General features: G+C 56.2%; 1 protein-coding gene and 2 long non-coding RNA genes across 7 annotated transcripts in view; 1 reads left to right on the forward strand and 2 right to left on the reverse strand.

Annotated features, from left to right (window-relative positions):
* The window catches only part of KSR2 (kinase suppressor of ras 2), a gene marked incomplete at its 3' end in the record, with an annotated part of 403,959 nt that extends 399,606 nt beyond the window's left edge, over positions 1-4,353 (forward strand). For 3 of the 4 annotated variants that reach the window (XM_079151533.1, XM_079151531.1, XM_079151532.1), the window contains 3 exons: positions 231-360; positions 1,608-1,741; positions 2,715-4,353. In XM_079151533.1, coding sequence (XP_079007659.1) covers positions 231-360; positions 1,608-1,741; positions 2,715-2,721 — 271 coding nt within the window. Of the gene's footprint in view, positions 1-230; positions 361-1,607; positions 1,746-2,714 lie in introns of those variants that run through there. The other variant, XM_079151534.1, reaches the window with a different exon arrangement.
* A 5,319-nt stretch (positions 4,354-9,672) lies between these two features.
* On the reverse strand, positions 9,673-15,033 carry LOC306668743. 2 transcript variants are annotated; one of them, XR_013765959.1, is made up of 3 exons: positions 14,351-15,033; positions 13,708-13,853; positions 9,673-10,881 (listed from the first exon to the last, which is right to left on the reverse strand). It is a non-coding gene; the product is annotated as an uncharacterized lncRNA (long non-coding RNA). The 2 variants fall into 2 exon arrangements; XR_013765960.1 differs by having other exon boundaries at positions 9,673-10,481; positions 10,640-10,881; positions 13,708-15,033.
* A 733-nt stretch (positions 15,034-15,766) lies between these two features.
* On the reverse strand, positions 15,767-17,757 carry LOC306668744. Its single transcript, XR_013765961.1, has 3 exons — positions 17,407-17,757; positions 16,425-16,648; positions 15,767-15,864 (listed from the first exon to the last, which is right to left on the reverse strand). It is a non-coding gene; the product is annotated as an uncharacterized lncRNA (long non-coding RNA).
* Positions 17,758-18,304: the final 547 nt, after the last annotated feature.

Below are 18,304 nucleotides of genomic sequence, written 5' to 3' on the forward strand. Positions count from 1 at the left end.
TTGATTCATTTTCATTTAGGCATCAAAGAGAGTATCCTGAAATAAGCATGGTGCCTAAGATGTTGCGAGAGTTTAAGTGTGCCCCAGGGGACAAGATGCCGCCCCCAGGAGGTAGAAACTGGGAAGAGGAGTGGTCATCCAGGAAGACGGGGTGGGTGGGTATTGGCAAGGAGGGTACAGGGTCAGAGGAACAGACCACACCAACGCTCTCCTAACGTGTCTGTCAACAGCACTATCTGGTATGAACTCCATGCCAGGGAGTGGCCTTTCAAGACCCAACCAGCAGAGGCAATAATATGGCAGATGGGCACAGGCATGAAACCCAACCTCAGCCAGATTGGCATGGGAAAAGAAATCTCGGTAAGTCAGTCCTGGGACAGTGCCAGGTCTAGGGGTCAAGGATGATGCAGGCACAGCCCTGGGTTTTCTTTCTCCTGTGTGTTAAGGTTACAAATGCTTTCCTTGAGGTGACAAAAAAAAATGTCCCGCAACCTTGTTAAGTTTCCTTTGAAGTTTAGCAGGCCATACTATAGCACTATGCCTGCAATTTTGGGTGCCTGCCACCAGGGGGCCTAGTAACACTTGCTTAGTTAAACCAAGGACTCCCCTTATTCTATTATTTTCAAAATATATTCATTAAAATATCATAAATATTATTGGTGTTACTTTTACTTGTACCTACTTAATAATTATAAGGCACTATCCAACTCAGAACAAGATATACAAGAACAGAGAGACCTGCTTATAAATTAGTAATCTTCCTCTTAAACACAGCAGGAAGAATCCTCTTTTGATCAGAAGACAGATAATTCAGGGAAGCAGTAATGACCTGGTATGTCTGTGAGAACTATCTGACTCCAGGTTTCCTTTCTTGGATGAGGAGATAATAAATTATACAACTATAATAGTAATGTTTCTCCTCTGTGGCTCTGAAGGGTTCTTATATTATTGGGATGTGGCTAGAGACTTCAGGATTTCCTTGTAGCCCTCAGTTTTGAGAAAAATGCCAAGAAACTCCTTGGGGAGTATTACTGATCTTGATGTATCCCAGGACTTCTAGCATAGAGCCTACCTAGTTTGTTATATGGAGGTGGGATGAAGGAAGATGGATGGCAGGTGAAGGATGAATAAGGGGATTGGTGTGGATGGGTGGTTAATGGATACGTGGATGGATGGATGGAAGGAAGGAAGTAGGGATGAATGGATGCATGGATACATGGATGGATGGATGGATGGATGGATACATGCATGGAATGATGGATGGATACATGGATGGATGGGTGGATGGATGGATGGATGGATAGATGGATGGATGGATGGATGGATGGATGGATGGATGGATGGATGGATGGATGGATATATGAATGGATATATGAATGGATGGATGGATGGATGGATGAATGGATGGACGGATGGATACAGGGATGCACACAGGGATGGATACATGGATGGATGGGTGGTAGGTGGGTGGCTGGCTGGAGGGAAGGAAGGATGGAGGGATGTGGGGATGGAGCAGATGGGTAGACAAAGGGAGAGAGCCAATGAGGAGTCAAGGAGGAATAAAGAAGTCACTATTTATGTTCAGTACCCTCACTGGCTTCTTTTAGGATATTCTTCTCTTCTGCTGGGCCTTTGAACAAGAGGAGAGGCCTACCTTCACCAAGCTCATGGACATGCTGGAGAAACTGCCAAAGCGTAACCGCCGCCTGTCCCACCCTGGACATTTCTGGAAGTCTGCAGAGTAGGTTTTCTCCCTCAGCCTCTCCCGCACTGCCTTACCTCCTGGCCTGTCACCTTTTGCTCCCCTCCCTGACTCTGCACCAACTGTCCCATTTCTACAAATGCAGCTGCCCTGCCCACAGGTTCCAGGGGAGTCCTCTGGGATCTGGGTCCAGAGTGCCTGCGGTACAGAGCCGGTGCCCTTGGAGTGGCACCCCAAATCCGCCAAGCCCCCCAGTTACGTGCTCAGGGACCCTCCAGCAGGCCCATCTTGGATGTCTTGGTGGACATCCTCCTGGGCCAGCAGCCTGGCCCATCATGGCAGCTCTCAGCTTCCCACATTCTCCAAGGCATGAGCAAAAGGCAGGGAAGGTGCTCAGCTTCTCCTTGCCTTCCGCTCGTCCCCTCAGCCATTCACTCTGGTTTCTTATTACTCAGTCTGCGCATATCAAATGTCTGTTAGGGGCCAGACTCCATTTCATGAGGGGAAAGACAGGTGGACAAAAGAATTGAGGTTCTTTGGCTGCTGTGGGCAGGAAAGCCTCAGGGCATCCTGGGGGTCCATGGTGTGGGTGCTGGACTCACCTTCCCTGGATCTCCAGCCCTTAGTGACCCTGCCCCAACCCATGCCCAAGACAGTCAACCCTAGTCCAGAGGCTGCATTTTCCAGTGGGAACATCCTGAGTCCAGACCCTGCCCTTCTGCCTCCTGGCTGTGCACCCTTGGGCAAAGCATGTAACCTCTCTGGGCCTCAGTTTTCATCTGTGAAAGGGCTACCACGTGCCTATCATTCAGGCTATTCTTAGGTTTACACGGGGTCAGATACGTGTGGCACTTGACACAGAGCCCAGCCCATAATAGGACCCCCCACACACATTGGAAAGAGTCCCTTTCACTTTTCTCGGAGGGCGCAGGGGCATCTCACGTCAACACCCCTGACCCTCTGCCACTGCCTTTTCCACCTCACCGCTCCTGTGCTTCTCTCCCCTCTCCAGGCTGTGACCCTGGGACAATGGGACGATGCTGGGCTGCCTCAGCTCCTGAGCCACCTCTCCCTCCCTGCTCCGCCCTCTGCCAGCTCAGGCGGCCAGAAGCTCACCATCAGAGGGTCCCGGCCCGCCGGCTTGGGAGCACCGCACGGCTGCGCTCGGGGGCTGCCCTGCACCCCAGACATGCGCCCCTTTTCTCGGGCAGGGTCTGGGACCCCTGAGTAGGACCCATCTGGATCAGCCAGGGTGACGGGATCGATGAGGGAGGCCCCGGGGACTGTGGGGGAAGAGAACCCTGGGCCGATGTGGAGCCCCAGGGCTGCGGGGGCGGAGCCGGGAGGCCCCGCCCACATAGGCAGGCGTGCAGGACTGGTCTGCGCCTGCGCGTGCCCGCTGTGCCCCAGGCCACCTGCTCTGCTTCCCCTGAACAAAACAGTCTGCCCCAGCTTCGGAGCCCTAGCCTCGCCGCCTCGGTCTCTGGGTGGAGGGTCCCCGCCAGGCCCTCCTGGGAGGTGGGATGGGATGCAGAGCCGAGCACCAGCTCAGTCAAGGCCACTGTGTAGAGCAAGGTCAAGGTGGGTAGGGGGATGGCCACGCCCATTCCTCTGGACACATCTAGTCCCAGAGGCCGCAACCCAAGTCTGAAATGGTGTGTGGCACCTTTGCACACGGCTCTGAAGTGCAGCACAGAATGGCCCCGCGTGTCTTTCCAGGTCTGGGTCTCTCTGGGGACCAGTCCCCTGTTTTGCCTTTGTCTCCTGCCCTGCGAGAGGGTCATCCCATCTCATCTCACTGACCTGCCCTCCTTGGCCATTTGGAAGTGACTCCCTGGCTTCAGGGGGCTGCTTAGGGCTCATGACGCCCCCCGAAGTCTAGTCCCGGAGAACTAGGACTTGGGGGGGGGGGTCGTTTCTAGTACATTCCTTCCCTGGCTCTTTGGCAGCTGGTCCACGCACAGTGATAGCTCTGGGTCTCTGGGATGCAGGTGGATGGGTCTCCTGGTTGTGCACGTGGTCACCTGTCTGAAGAGCTTCTCTGCCGGATCTGCCCCTTAGTAAGTCTGGCGGGGAAGCAGGGGGGGAAATTCTGTGTTTTCCCCTCCAGCCTGGGGCGGTCCCTGAGTGGCCTCCTGTTAGGAGCCGGGGTCCCCTTGTCTCTTTGTGCTCCCTCATTGTCCCCTCTTCCCATCGCTGACCTTGCTCAAAGCCTGGGCTGGCAGCCTTTCCTGACCTCGGCGGTTCCCCCAGTGAAATGCGTAAAGGGTGCGGGGACAGGTAGGGCCTGCAGAGCCGGGGAGGGTCCAGTCTCTGGATCATGTCCCCAAAGCCCCGACCAACCCCACGGATCTGTCCTGGCACTAAAGGGAAATCTGTCCCCACGAAGAGCAATAGCAGAGGCAGCAGGGCAGCCCGCAGTCCCTCTAGACCTCCTGGACGGTGCCCTGGCTTGGCGACCTTGTAGCTACTGCCGTTTCCACGCATCTCCCTCCCAGGGAGGGACACTGAGGCTTCGAACCCTACCCGCACTGACATTCAAAATCCAACCAGATGCATGGGGATCTCCCCCGCACCTGGGTGGCCCCGACTGCTCCGTGCTCCCAGCAAGCCTGCTTCCAGCGCCAGTTAGAACGACGGCAGCCCAGGGGAGCCCCCTCTGCTCCCCAAAGGGCCTCCCTGCCTTGCCTTTCCACAGCCCCACCTGTCTAGGACCAGGAGACTCAAGGCCCCATGGACATTCTGGGGACATCTGTCCCGGAGGCTCCTGACCGGCGTTTGCGAGTCTTGGAGGTATTTCTCACCCTTGCAAGAGACCCAGAGCTCTGGTGTTCTGGGAGCAGCTCTTGTCCGAAAGTGCCTCCCCATCCATCAGTCCCCCAGTCCCTGGCCTAGGCCTGCACCACCCTGGCTGTGCCCAGCGACCCACTGAGTGCCTGAAACCCAGCCACTGGCCTCTCTTGAGTCTTCTCCTGGACTTCCTGGGTCCACCAACTTCAGATTTGCCATGTACCTTTGTGCCCAGAGAGGAAATGAGAAAGGGAGCAGGCAGCCCTGAGGTTCTGCTCCCCCAAAGCTGAAAGGCCCACAGGAGCTGCAGCCTGACCCCCCCCCCCCGGGCTCTGCTGCTTCCAGAATTAACCACAATAGGCCCCGTGGGGTCTCCCAAGGGGGTCCCTCTCATGGGATCCTGAGCACCTGTTGGAAATTAGGACAGGCCCCGGTGATCCCAGGAGGACGCCGGCCACCCCGCCCTCTGGGGCTCCTAGGCTTTGTGGATTTGGGTTGGTCCTTTGGCTCTTCGGCGCCCCTTCTTGACTTCTTGCCCTTTCCCCCACCTCCCTGCTCTGTCCACGCCTGCCACGCTCTCCAGGCAGTCAGACTGGGCGCCAGGCTCCAGGCTGCCCCGGCCCCCAGCCCCCGCTCCAGCTCCAGCACCCCACGTGAATAAATCCGGGGAGAACCAGGCCACTCCCTCCCCAGGCCCGCCCTATTCCTTCACCCTTCACAGGGCGAAAGGGAAGAGGCGGCTTTAAATCCTCCCTCTCAGCTGCTCGCCTGTCCTGCAGCTCATTCCGCATCACTCACCCAGTGAAGGGGTGTGTGTCTGTGCCTGTCCCCGCTGCTGACACCAGTCACCAGCTCAACAGGACGCTGTTTCTGGCTGTGCCTCACATTAGCAAACCTTCTCGATTCAGGGTTCACCAGGGACCCTGGGGACCTTACAGGGGGAAACCACTTCCTCTGAAGGGCACGCGGATGTCACACTGACTTCCACCCTCTCTTCAGGCCCCACGTCTCATAAAACCAATGACCCTCTTGGCCTCGGGTGGGGACATCCTCCTGGGACCCCCCCTCCCCAGAGCCAAACTGCAAGCTAAATTGCCACTTCAGCCTTTGTCCTGGTTTTCCCTGCGGATCAAAGGAAAGAATTCCAGCTTGCCATGAACTCGCTCCTCTCCCTCCACGTGCACCTTCGGCTCTGCCTGCACACACCCTTGACTGATGTCGCTACCTAGACTCCTGTGTCCGGGAAGCCTGGATCTTCCCTCTCCCTTGTCCCACCTCACACTCCCACATCGTGCCTCCCAAACACACGCACAGAAATCCAGACCCCAATCCTGTCCCGCCTGTGGTCCATCCTCCGAGGCTCTCTGACCCCTGGACCATCGCCATCTTGAGAAGTCTAGAGCTGCGGTTGGCGAGCGGCGGCCCCAGGGCCAAATGACTCTTCTCTGTTTTATTATTTTTTTATCTGGGGGAAAAAAATAGCAAAGGAATCATAGTTCTCTCGTGACTTAGAAAAATCCTGTGAAGTTCAGATTTCACGTTGACACACAGAACACTGTTCACGTAGAACTTCTTTCTTTACACGTTGTCCCAGCTGCTGCTGCGTTCCAGTGACACAGCTATTTCAGGCAGATGATGTGGCCCACCACGTTAAAATACCTGTGACCCAGCCCTTGACTAGCTTTGGCAGCCTCCGATACCGAGGGCTGCTTCTTGAAGGGCAGAGCAACTGGGAGCAACTGGGATGTGGAAGAAAGCCAGGGGTGGGGGCCTTGTTTCAACAGGGGACAGACTGTCCCATGGGCTGCCCTAGGTGCAGCCGGCTCAGGGGGAGGGAGAAAGCCCCGGCCCGGGACGGGCTGAGCAGATGTTGGCGCACGGCCTGCTTCCCGCGGGCCTGCTCTTTAGGTCTGCACGGTCGCTGGGGCCGCGTAGCTTATGTAACAGAAATTTCTGTCTTGCCGTTCTTGAGACTCGAAGCCCAAGATCAGTGTCATCAGGGTTGGCTCCTGGGGACACCTCTCTCCTTGCCTGGCAGATGGCCACTTTCTCAGGACCCACGTTTCTCCATCCAGGGACACCACCTTACGTTGGATCAGGGGTCCCCTTTTCACCTCAGGTAGCCCCCTTACCTCTCCAAAGGCCCGATGTGCCAATAGGGTCATGCGCAGGGATGGGCTTCCACCCATGAACTCGGAGGGACACAGTTTGGTGTCTCCTGCAGACGCTGGAGGTTTCTAAGAGCTTTGGAGCGACATCCCACCTCTGGGTTGCTTTCTCATGCCTGTCCTCAGCCTGCAGGCCCCAGATGTACCCTCCCTGTCTCCACGACCTGCCAGGCTTCACGTCACCGTGGTCTTGTCCAGCGTGTGTGGCCAGCGTACCCCCATGTTAGCTTCTTAGAGCTGCCACCGCAAGTTACCCCACACTGGGTGGCTCAATGCAAAAGAGATGAGTTCTCTCTGGGTTCAGAAGCAGGAAGTCCAAAAGCTCAAGGTTGGCATGCTCACTCCCAAGCCTGGAGGGGGTCCCTCCCAGCCCCCTGATCTTCTCCCCCTCACACCCTGCCCCCTACTGGGAATTGAACTCAGGGGCACCTAACCACTGAGTCACACCCCAGCCCTAGTTTGTATTTTATTTAGAGAGAGTCTCACTGAGTTGCTTAGCACCTCGCTAAGCTGCTAAGGCTGGCCTTGCACTTGTGATCCTCCTGCCTCAGCCTCCCGAGCTGCTGGTCCCTGACTCTCCTTAACCTCTTGGTTCTTTCTGGCAAACTTCAGCTTCCTTGGCTCATGACTGTATCACTCACTCTGCTTCTGTCCTCACGTGCCACTGCCCTTGGGTCTCTGTCCTCAGGTGACCGTCTTCTTAGAACACCAGTCACAGGGCCCATCCTATCAGGAACGACCTCAGTGAACTCGCGATCTCTGCAGTGACCCCCGTCGGTGCACATGCCGAGGTCCCTGGGGCAGGACTTCAGTGTGTCTATTTTTGTTGATTTCCTTGTGGAGGGGTGGCTGGCGGGGACAGACCCCACCACAGCACCCAGTCAGGAGCTTTCTCTTGGACTTCGGTTGGTCACCTTCTTCCCTCCGTGCAGACCCTGGTCCTCCGGGAGATAGACTGCCCGTGGCCGAGTTCCAGCAGTCCTGGACTCGAGCCCCATGGTGAAGGTGGGCAGCCTCTGTTCTGTGCAGGTGGCTTTCCTGTAACGCAACGGTCACTTCCGGTGCCGGGCGGCCCGGTCTGCAGGGTCTGGCAACATGTCCTTCCATCTCCATTTCACTTGCGCCCGTGCTGGGAGGCAGGGGAGTGGACCTGGGAGAGCTGGGTGTCCTTCTTCTCTTCCTTGGTTTTGCCTGTGAAGTGAGGAAGTTCGCAGGCAGCTGCGGGGACCCCTCCCTGGCCTCCAGTGTCCCTGCTCCTGCCCCACTTGGCCTTCGCCTGCTCTCCCAGGGGAATGAGAGGCTGGTCCTCAGCCAGTACTAGAGAATGCAGAGGGGGGCGCCGGGTAAGAGCGAGGACCTGGGTCACAGGGCTCCCTGGGCAGAGCTGGAGGGATTGGAATCCCAGCGTGTGTTTACCAGGTTTATCAAGTGTCATTTGTAAAGCGCCCCATTGAGTCGGGTGTCCCCCAGGGGCTCGGGTGTCCCCCAGGGCAGAGTGACTTTCCACCGTCAGGGTCCCTGTTCGCTGGGCACTTACTATGTGCCCAGCTGTTGAATGGCCACGTCGTCCTGCTCTGCTGGCAGGACGCTGGTAGGAACATAAACCAACCCAGGGTGCTGGGGCGGCGTCTCGAAAGGCGACTCGGAGTTCACTTGTCCCCGCGAGGTCACCACCGCGAGTGACCCGTGCTTTGCCACCCGCAGAGGGGGAGGAAGAGAGGGCATGTGGAGGAGCTGCAGGGGTGGGAGCGTCCACCGTGCTCCCGTCTGTCTGGCTGTCCAGGAAAGTGCGCAGATTCCTCCCCACTCCTCCGGACCCCACACCCTGCACCTGCGGGCCAGCCCGACTCTCCTCTGGTGCTGGACATCGCACGCAGCTTTGAGTTCCCAGGGACTGACCAGTGAGCGGCCTTCCCTCTCAGGGGGAAGGGCCCTTCCTTCCCATTCATAGGGGTCCTTCAGCCCTTTTCCCAACCCCCAGGCTAGGAAGGGTCATCTTGCAGGGTTGGAGGACCCCTCCCTCCGCTGCAGAGTGAGCCGATGCCTGCAGGTGATGGACAGGAGACCCCGTGCCTTCCATCCACCTTCAATTCCCTGCAAGACCAGATGGGCACTGCATTATGCAGGACAAGTATGGGATTTGTCTGTTTGTCAGACGCTTGTGTGTGGTTGTGATCTAAAAGACCCATAGGGTCTCTTCCCAAGTTTCTCCGAGCTGGGTTCCGAATCCCTAACTCGATCACCCTCTCTGAGTTCAGCTTGGTGTCTTACCTCGTACTGTGGGAGCAAGTGTCTGTGTTCCAGCCACAGAAAAAAAGCAGCTGGCCCCTTCCCCTGGCATTTACAGGCTGCTAGGCAAGGTACACCCCATCTATCCCGGCTGCCCAGGAGGCTGGCACTATGAGATGAACCAGGAAGCTGACCTGAGATAGGACTGGGTGGTCATGGCCACCAGGGACGCCTGTCCTTCCCTTCAGTGCTGGTATGAAAATCTGAGCCCCAGAAAACTTGAACCTGGTCCCCAAGCCCATACGCTCCCTACCTAGGCCTGCCGATGGTAAATCCAGGTTCTGTGCATGTGGACGGAGGTTCCCTGCACAGGGTCCCTAGAGAGGAAAAACTCAAGCTAATGGTATTTTCCAAAGGGATCCAGCTTGCTGTGTGTCGGTGACTTCCCCAATATGCCCCTGCTCAGAGACCACGGTGAAAAGAATCTAGAATTTTACATCCTTAGAACGATCAGCCCCTGGAACTTTTATCTCCCATCGGGCTACTGAGACAAAGATCCAGAAAGATCTATATCTAAAAGATCTAGACGGATGAAGATCTAGTCCAAAGAGGGCAAATATACAGCACGTCTGCCACCCCTGCTGGCTCCTCTGCTCTTGGCAGACATTGCTAATCGATCCCAGCACCTCTCCCCGCAGATCCCAGATGCAACTGTAGAGCATTAGAGTTGCCACCCAAGGTGGACATGCATGACTGTCTGACCGCACGCTGCCCTTCCTGTCTCTGAGGCCCAGAGAAGGGAGGTTAATACCACAGGCCAGGTCCCTTCCAGTAGGCAGAGGCTGGTTTAAACTTGGAAATTTTCAGAAACACAGTTATCATTCATTCGCCATCTGTCTGTCAGGGCCTTACAGAAGTTTCAGTCAGGGAACCTGGAAGATGCAGAAAGAAGGGTTTAGTCGCTGGGCCCTGGTGTCCGATGCTACGTGGCAATCTGCCTGCTGCTTAGGAAGAATCACGATTCTCTGGGAGGGTTTCCTGGCAAGGCCTGAACTGCACCCCAGCCAGGTAACTGCTGGGCAGGGAGGGCCGACACGTGGGGGCCCTGAGGTGGGCGGGGGAGCCAGGAGGGTCGTTCTGTATTGAGGCAGTGTGTAAAAGTTCCGTAGTTCAGCCTGGGCATCTGGGAAGCCAGGGAATGTCACACAGACCTGTTGGGAAGAGGAATCTTCTCTCTGTGGAAGGTTCAGGATCAAGTTTTCAAGCAGGTGTCTTCTGGGGTCCTAGTGGACCACCAGCTCCATACCTGAGCTCTTGACATGCCCTTAACACCAGCTTGGTGGCCAAGAGTACCTGTCGTAGGCTGCCTCTTTGTTTCCTTCCTCCCCTCACTACACCTCCCCAGCTCCTGCCCGAGAGCATCTCCCTCAGACTGTGCTCGGAGGAGAAGCTGCGCAGTAGTAGAGATGAAAAATAGCAGCCGCGCACCTCCCTTATGATGAGTCGGAAGCACAGCTCTCTCCTGCCGCGGAGCCAGCAGCCGTCGTTGGTGCCGACATCTATTTGCATCACGGCTTCTTAGATTCGAAAGTCTAATGATTAAAAACAAATCTTAGTTTTTCTTTTCAATCACTTAAAAAACAAAAGAAATCAGCTTGGCTAGTTCTTCTCCTTTAAAAATATCCTGACCTCCAGTGCTAGGCAGGCGGGGTGTTGGGAAACCCTGGGGCCGGATGGCAGAGAGAATCACCTGCGGGCCTGTGGTAGCCAGAGAGGCCCCTCCCCGGCAGCGGCCGTGTGCTGGTCCTGGTGGAGCAGGGCCCTTGCGTCCCATCGGGACGCCAGCGATGTCGGTTGGCACAGAACGCCCCAGGAGCACACCTTCTTCCACGGCCACTCATGGGGTGGGTGGTTTACTGAGCACCTACTCCGTTCACCCTGGGCATTTGGTGATGAGCCATTCAAAGTCTCCCCCATTCCGAAGTTCAGAGCCTAAGAAAGACAAGGAACTGCCAACCACAGGCGTATACATTGCAGCTCACAAGGGTCCGAGGAAGGAAAGAAAGCTCGTAGGAGGAAGAAACCCCGGGTGGGGCTTGACTGCGGAGAGAGGTCTTTGGGAGAAGGTGGCATCAGTCAAGATCTAAAGGAAGAGCGAGGGAGGATGATCATTCTCACCCTCAGGGCTGTTGACGCCGGGCCCAGAGCGTTCTTTATGATAGGGCTGTGGTGTGCACTGTAGGACAGGGAGCATCCTCATCCCTCCCGCTTGGGTGCCAGGGCTCTGCCACCCCCAGTGTGGCATCCAGAAGAATGTCTCCAGACGCTGCCCAAGGGTGTGCCTTGGCACAGTACAGGATTCCAATCCAGCAGCTGTCCGCGTCAGCCTCCATGGGAACAGATGGAGCCAGACGCAGGGAATTGGGTCTCAAGGAGGAAGCCCCTGGAGTGCCCTGGCAGGGAGACAGGTTTAAAAAGCACTCGGAAAGCCCTACACAGTGGCGCATGCCTGTAAGCCCCACAACTCAGGAGGCTGAGGTAGGAGGATTGCAAGCTAGAGGCCAGCCTCAGCAACTTCGCAACACCTTAAGCAATTCAGCAAGACCCTGTCTCAAAAAAATAAATAAAAAGGGTCTGGGGTCAGTGGTAGAGTCTCTGGGTTCAATCTCCAGTACCAAACAAAAAAAAAAAAATAATTATGTTTCGAAGCACCAGGGCCTCCTCCCTCTGTCCTAAAACCTCGAGGCTCCTGTTGGGCCCTTCTCAAGCTGCTCTCTGGGCTACTTAGGGATTTCAGGAATGTCCCATCTTCCCCAGAAAGGGGCCTCCCCTGACCCCACAGGGCCTTTCCCAGCTCCTTCTGGCTCCAGCCACTGTGGAGAAATGACGCCGGCCAGCTGACCACCTAGTGGAGACGAAGCTGCGCAGTCTAGACGTGATGGGCGGCCCCCTCCTGATCCTGGGTCCGGTTGGGCTGGGCAGGTGGTGGACGTGGACAACCTCTTAGGTCCTGCCCTTCTGCCCCCTGGAATCCAGCTCCTGGGCGAGGGGGTCCCAGGATCGTGGAGGGGCGGAAGGGGGAGCGGATTCTGCAAAGAGCTGAGGCTGGGAAAGTTGCTTTGAGAATGTGGGACCCGTGGCTGCCAAGCACCTTCTAGAAGGCGACTGACCAGCATCCCGCCTTGGCAGGGCTCGGCCATGGCCGCTGGAGCGCTCCCTGATGCCTGAATCTCTGCGCCAAGTCCCTCTGCTTAGTTTTCTGTCTGTTTCAAATCTTGCCACTAGAATAATTTTCTAAACGGAGACATCAGCTTGTGCGTCGTGCAGGGTAGACACGACCCGCCTGGCTACCCGCCGGGGCTCAGGGGGCGGGGCTCCGGGGCGTGGCCTCAGCCTGCCCGCCTCCTGCCGGCCCCACCTCCCACCTGTCCCCGTCGCTTTCTCTTTGTGAGGCCCCGGCTTCCCACCCACATTCTGCCATCTTGTCCCCCGCCCACTTCCAAAACACTCCTCCCCTTGACCATCGGGAATAAATGTTCCCAGAGCCCCAAGCCTCCTAGCAGAGGCTGGAAGCCCAAGAGGGACAGGGACCCCCACACCCCACCCACCTTGACCTTGCCCTCTAGGACTGCCACAGTGCCTGCATCTGAGCTGCTGGAGCCTAAGAAAATCTGTCGCCCGTCTCCCAAGCTTGTGGTCCCCACAGACTCCCTAAATCCAGAGTCAAGCAGGCCTCCTCCCTTGGTACCCCATGATTTGATTTCCTATAGTCACTTGGCCAACGTGGCCTAAGGGCCTCCTGTGCTTCTGAAAAAATGGGGGTGGGAAGTGGCCCCTGCCTCCAGGGTCCCTGGGGTCCAGTGGAAGAGTAAGAAGAGTTCTGACCCTAACGGGGGCCCTGAGGCCCCCCAGGAGCACCCACACTAGACAAGGGCCCTCGAGGACGGCTTTTCAGAGGAGGAGACTTCCGAACACTGTCTTGAAATTCGAGTAGAGTGGGAGTGGGGAGTTGGGAACAGTGTGCAGGAAGGAGGAACAGCCCATGCACAGGCTCAGAGGCAAAACATGTTTATTGGGGGCTGAAACCTGCCTGCCCTTCCCTGCCTTGCTCCTGGCCTGCTGCCGTCCCCAGCTAGATAGTGCGCTGGCTCAGACGTGGCAACCTCAACTTCTCTCCTGGTCCTTCCTGTGACCTCGGTATCCTGGGGGTTTTGTGCTTGCTGGAGCCTGGCGGGCACTGAGGTCACCTCAAAGGCTCCCATACCTACCGCTGCCAGCTCTCCACCTTGGAGGGTGGGCTTCTGCTATGCCTGGGTCGTCTCCTCTTCTTTCTGAAGCATTTTCTTCTCTGTCTTTGCTTCTGCTTCGCTACTCCTTGGCCTCCTCTGTGTCTCTGATTTCTTTGAAGCCGGAAGATCTGACTTGCTGCACCACAAAGCCTCCCCCAGCAGTCTCGCTGTGGCCTCTTTCCTGAACTGTATAAGGGCCGCTGGAGTGTTGAGATCAAGAACATGCATGGACATGGCAATGTACTGATGAAAGACCCGACCCAAAAGGTCTCCAGATATACACGACAGTTGGGATGGGTTCTTAGAGAAGTGGCTGAAGAAGACCCAGGGGTCATAGTGGGCCACAAGCTAAAGTCTGCAATAGAGCCTAAAGTGTGGAAGAGAATGCATAGACGTGATTGGTGGGGTAGTGCGTCCTCTGTTGCTGTCAATATATGGCAGGGTTCCAAGGACAGAAAACCCAGCACCTCTGGTGACTCTAGGACTCCCAGGGTGTGTGTGGGTGTGTAGGTCACTAGGGCTTATTCACCTGCTTGGTCTTGACTCCACGTACAATTCTGGAGCCAGTGCCTGCCGCGCATCACGGTCTCCCTGACTGTCTCAGCGTCCGCTCTTCTTTCAGAGTATCCTGGAATTTTCTTGCTACAGCCTGTGGCTCTCGATCCATCGCCGACCCTGGGGTTGTGGGGTGGGGAGTGAACGAAAGAGTCCGTGTCAATAGCTTCACACAATACCTGGCACATAGAAGGTGCTCAATAAGCCTGGCTTCTCTTCTCAATCACCCAACTGAACTCCTCCCAGAATTCCACCTCCTGGGGCATTCCTGAGAAAGCAGGGAACTGGGCAAAATGGAAGGGGGTATCCCCATCTCCCCGGAGGCTGGCGGCCTGGAGTCCAGGCCTCACTGAGACGGTCCCCCAGCTTTCCCCAAGGCAAATCATCTATAAGGCTCAATCCTAAGGAGCTGGAAAGCCTCTGGCGAGACCAGCTGGTCTGCCCACTCAGGTCCTCACAGAAGCAGGACATTCTCCCTCCAGGCCCCGAGGTGGAGGCCAGGGAGGTCACTGGGCAGTGGAGGCCGGTGGAGCCAGGTGAGTGTGCTGGCCTGAGACCCTCCCACAGTCGGGTGGTCCCTCTCCCCACCCCAGGCCTCTCGTTTCTCTCTCCCTGACCTTTGGCCTTTCTCCGGGGTCCACTCCACAGACTGACCACATGACTCGCTGGGTTGGTCACTCTCGAAGTGCTGGACCTTAGGAAATGTCCTCAATTGTAAAAAGGCTTTCTCTCTGTAAATGACGCTGTTACCTTTTTCTATACACAGAGTATATATACCTATAAATATTATACATATATATTATATATACAAAGACTGATTCCTGTACAGAACCACGGACCGGGGGTCCGCACGTCGTCTCCCTGTGTGTGCGTGCTGGCCGTCGCAGAACGAGCTCATGTATGATCTCATGTGTTCCGGGGTCACCTCCTTCCTCTCTTTCCCTTCTCCACTCTGTCTCTGTCTCTTTCTGTCTCTCTCTCTCTCTCCCTCTCTCTCTGTCATCTCTGTTTCTCTCTCACTTGCTGCCAATGTCTCTCTGCTGGGAAAGAATATTTGATTCCGATACCATCCAGGGAAGAAGGCCGGATGGATGGAGGGTCCGCCGTGTATATTTGTACAGAATCATTTATAACGTTTTCTACACTTCTCAAAAAAGTATTTCTAACTTGGGCTGTTGGACAATTTGTGAGCCTCTGAGCCGGCAAGCCTACTGTTTCTTGTGTTTAGTGCAATGTTTAGTGAGAATCCGATGTCTGAATTATTTATGCCAATAAAGAATTTGAGAATTCCTGCATCACACTGCCGCCAAAACAGGTCTGGATTCTTTTGTTGTCTGTCGGCGGAGGGAATCCTGTGTGCTGATCAGTGCGTGCGTCAGCTCTCACCATGATTGTGCCGTGTAACAAACATCCCCCTAACCCCATGGCTTATGGCAGCTTGCACCTGCCCTCCTGCACCCAGTCCAGGCTGGGCTTCACTAAGAGATGCCTCTCAGGTCGCAGGTCGGGTTCAAGGTAGGTTCAAGGTCAGGTCCATGTGTCTCCCTATTGCAGGGTCCAGGCTAACAGCAGGCAACCTTGAACGTGAGAGCCAAGCCAAAAGGCACAGACACACTCAGGGCATCGTCTCAGACCACGACCCTTGGTCAACACAAGAAAACAGACACCATCCTCCACCCAACCAGCCACAAACGTGTTTTCTCCGGAGGGAGGGGTGCGGTGTGGATGTGTCCGCACACAGACAGGGCTGTCCACGTTGAGCACAGCTGGGGGACCCCGTCAATCCCCAGGGCCACCCGACTCCACAGCAATCTGGTGCAGAGAGATGAACTGGCAGGGCCCAGCCGCAGCGAGAAGCAAAGCTCAGGCCATTGGGGGCACGCACAGTGGGACTTTTAAAATCCACCAGGTGCTTTTATGAAACAAGAGCTCACCGGCCTGGAAAACCAGCCCGTGAGCAGGAGGACAGGAAGATGGGGCCAGAGCCACAGAGCCCTGCTGCCGAGAGACGAAAGAGCCGGCTTAGCTCTCCTGGTCCTCGAGGTCCTGCCTTCCACCACTGGAGTGACCACGTGTAAGCTGTGTGGCTGCGGGCAGGTTGCTTAGCTTCTCTGAGCCTCCACGTCCACATCTGTAAAATGAGCATAATTACTTAAGCCTCCCTGCATCACGAGGCCTAAGTACTTCATCTAAGTACCAGGACCAGTGACAGAGGAGCACCCCAGAATTCCCATCTCTCTCGACACTTTGCTCAGGCCCCGTGCTGCCCCCAACATCCCAGGGAAGAGCAGTTGGTATCTAACACTCTAAACCTGGCCACAGACACGGCTCCCTCCTCCCACTCGCCACACAGGGGCTGGGTGTCTGAATAGCCCATTTCACAGAAGTGGAAACTGAGGTTCCGAGGAGCGGAAGTCCCCAGCAGCAACAACTGGCTTTCAGCCGAGGGCTCTGTCACTTAGACCAGGGGTGTGACCCGGCCAGGCAATGACATCTGCTCTCGGAACTTCAGTTTCTTCTAATGTAAAAAGGGGACAATAATCACGCTCCCTTCAAAGAGCTGGGATTAAAGCAGGTCAAACGCTTTCAACTCCCAGCAAAAAGCAGCCAGTAAGCACCAGCTTTTCCAAGCCCAGATCCGACACTTGGCTCTGAGACAGTTCGGACGTGGGGAAGGCGTGTGAGACAAACCAGAAAGCCCGGCCTTCTCTTCTGTTTCAGGCAGGAGAGAAGAGGACAGAGTCTTTCTTGGGACCTGGGACTAATTGATTGCCCTGGTTCTGGCTTGTGGTCCTCTCTGGCCGCAGGGCTACCATCAATCAGGCACAGCAGGTGTTGGCTGATCGAGGGGAGCTTTGCAATTCACCGGAACTGAATGGCTCGTTAACCTTGGCGCACAGGCTGCAAGGGAGGCACTTGGGAAATGAAGCACAGGCACAGATGAGTCCACCTTTCTCAGGGTGGCAGGAACAAGGTGACAAGACCAATCAAACCCTGTGGGTCCCTCCTCACCTTTGCCCAGATGGAGACCCTCCTGATCCCTGTCTCCCAGTTCCCAGAAACAGTGCTTTCTTCTCATTGCGCCCTCATCCTATCAAGCAAATGCTCTCCCATTCCCATTACACAGATGAAGCACCTGTGGCTCAGAGAGGTTAAGTGACTTGTCTCAAGTCACACAGCAGTTAAGCAGAGAGCCAACATCCAAACCCAGGCCATTTGAATCTGGGACCCATGCTCCGAACTGCAGTGCCAGATGGTGTCTGGGACAGACCACTTACAGTGAATTAGTGATTCTCAACAGGGCATGTTGCCCCCTGCCCAGGGCACATTTGACAATGTCCAACTGGGGATACTAATAGCATCCAATAATTAGGTACTGGGATTGCTGTTCCAAATCCCATAATGCACAGCACAGACCCTCCCACCAGAAGCCATCCAGCCCCAAATATCAGCCATGGTGCGAACAAGAAACCGGCTCCATCCTCTGTCGCTAAGGAAGGACGGCACCGAGGGACGCTCTGGCGGGTGTGTGGGCGCAATTAGAGCAGCTTTCATGGAATGAGAAAGACCAAGGTTGGGAACAATTCATCCACTGTCACCTTGCAGATCCGCCCAGGGAAGAAGGCACATCAGTTGCTAAGAGACACACGCAAACTCAAGAAGAGTGACTAACCACCTCGAGTGTGGCCGGCACAGCGCCAGAGATGCCACCGAGCCGCACGTATCCCAGTTGTCCTTCACGCACCACCCGGCGACGTCGCTGCCCTCGCAGGGAGAAAACGCCATCCCGCCTCGCAGCTGCAGAGGCGGCGGCTCAGAGGGGCGGGATAGGCACCCGGGTCACTCGCCCGAAAGGGGCACGGCTGGGATTAGAACCGGGGTCTCTGTCCTGGGCACGGTTACCTTTTCAGTCCTGCAAACGACTGGCACTAATGTCAGGCAGCCTCAGCCGGGAGCGCTAGCATGCGCGGGGACAGAAGGCAGAGTTCAGCGTCTGTCCTGTCCAGCAGCTGCGAGGCCCTGGGCGAGCGCACACACGGGCACAGAGATGCACCCATGCCCGCTCTCACCCACGTGCACACACACACCCTGACCTCCGCGCCCTGTCGCGCATCCACCCCTGGCCACCGCCGCCCTCTCCCTGGAGCTGGTACCCGTCCGCCTTGACACTGATGTTTGCAAAACACGCCGGAAGGCAGCTGCTGGTCTGAGCCACCAGGCTGTCGCTCCGCGGGGTGGGCGGCTCCTTCTAGGGCTGCAGCCTGGCAGCTGGCACTGCCCTGGATCCAGCCATCCCGATGGGCACAACATTCCGCCCTTCCAAGGGCTCCAAACGGCCACAACATTTGACAATCGGGTCATTGTTTCCCTGGACCATTTATAACTCAGGAACTCCCCCGGGGGCTTGTGCCCATGTGAAATGCCATCTTGGCTGCCAGCAAAGCCAAACAAAGAAAAACGCATTCTTAGGCCCCAGGCTCTGAGAACAGTGGCTTCAGCCAGACCCAGAGTGTTCCTGAAATATATCCATAGGATGCCAAAAAGTAAGGTGAAACTAGGGAAAAGTAGAT

This window comes from Sciurus vulgaris (assembly GCF_902686455.1).
Source record: "Sciurus vulgaris genome assembly, chromosome: 8".
Lineage (NCBI taxonomy): Eukaryota > Metazoa > Chordata > Mammalia > Rodentia > Sciuridae > Sciurus > Sciurus vulgaris.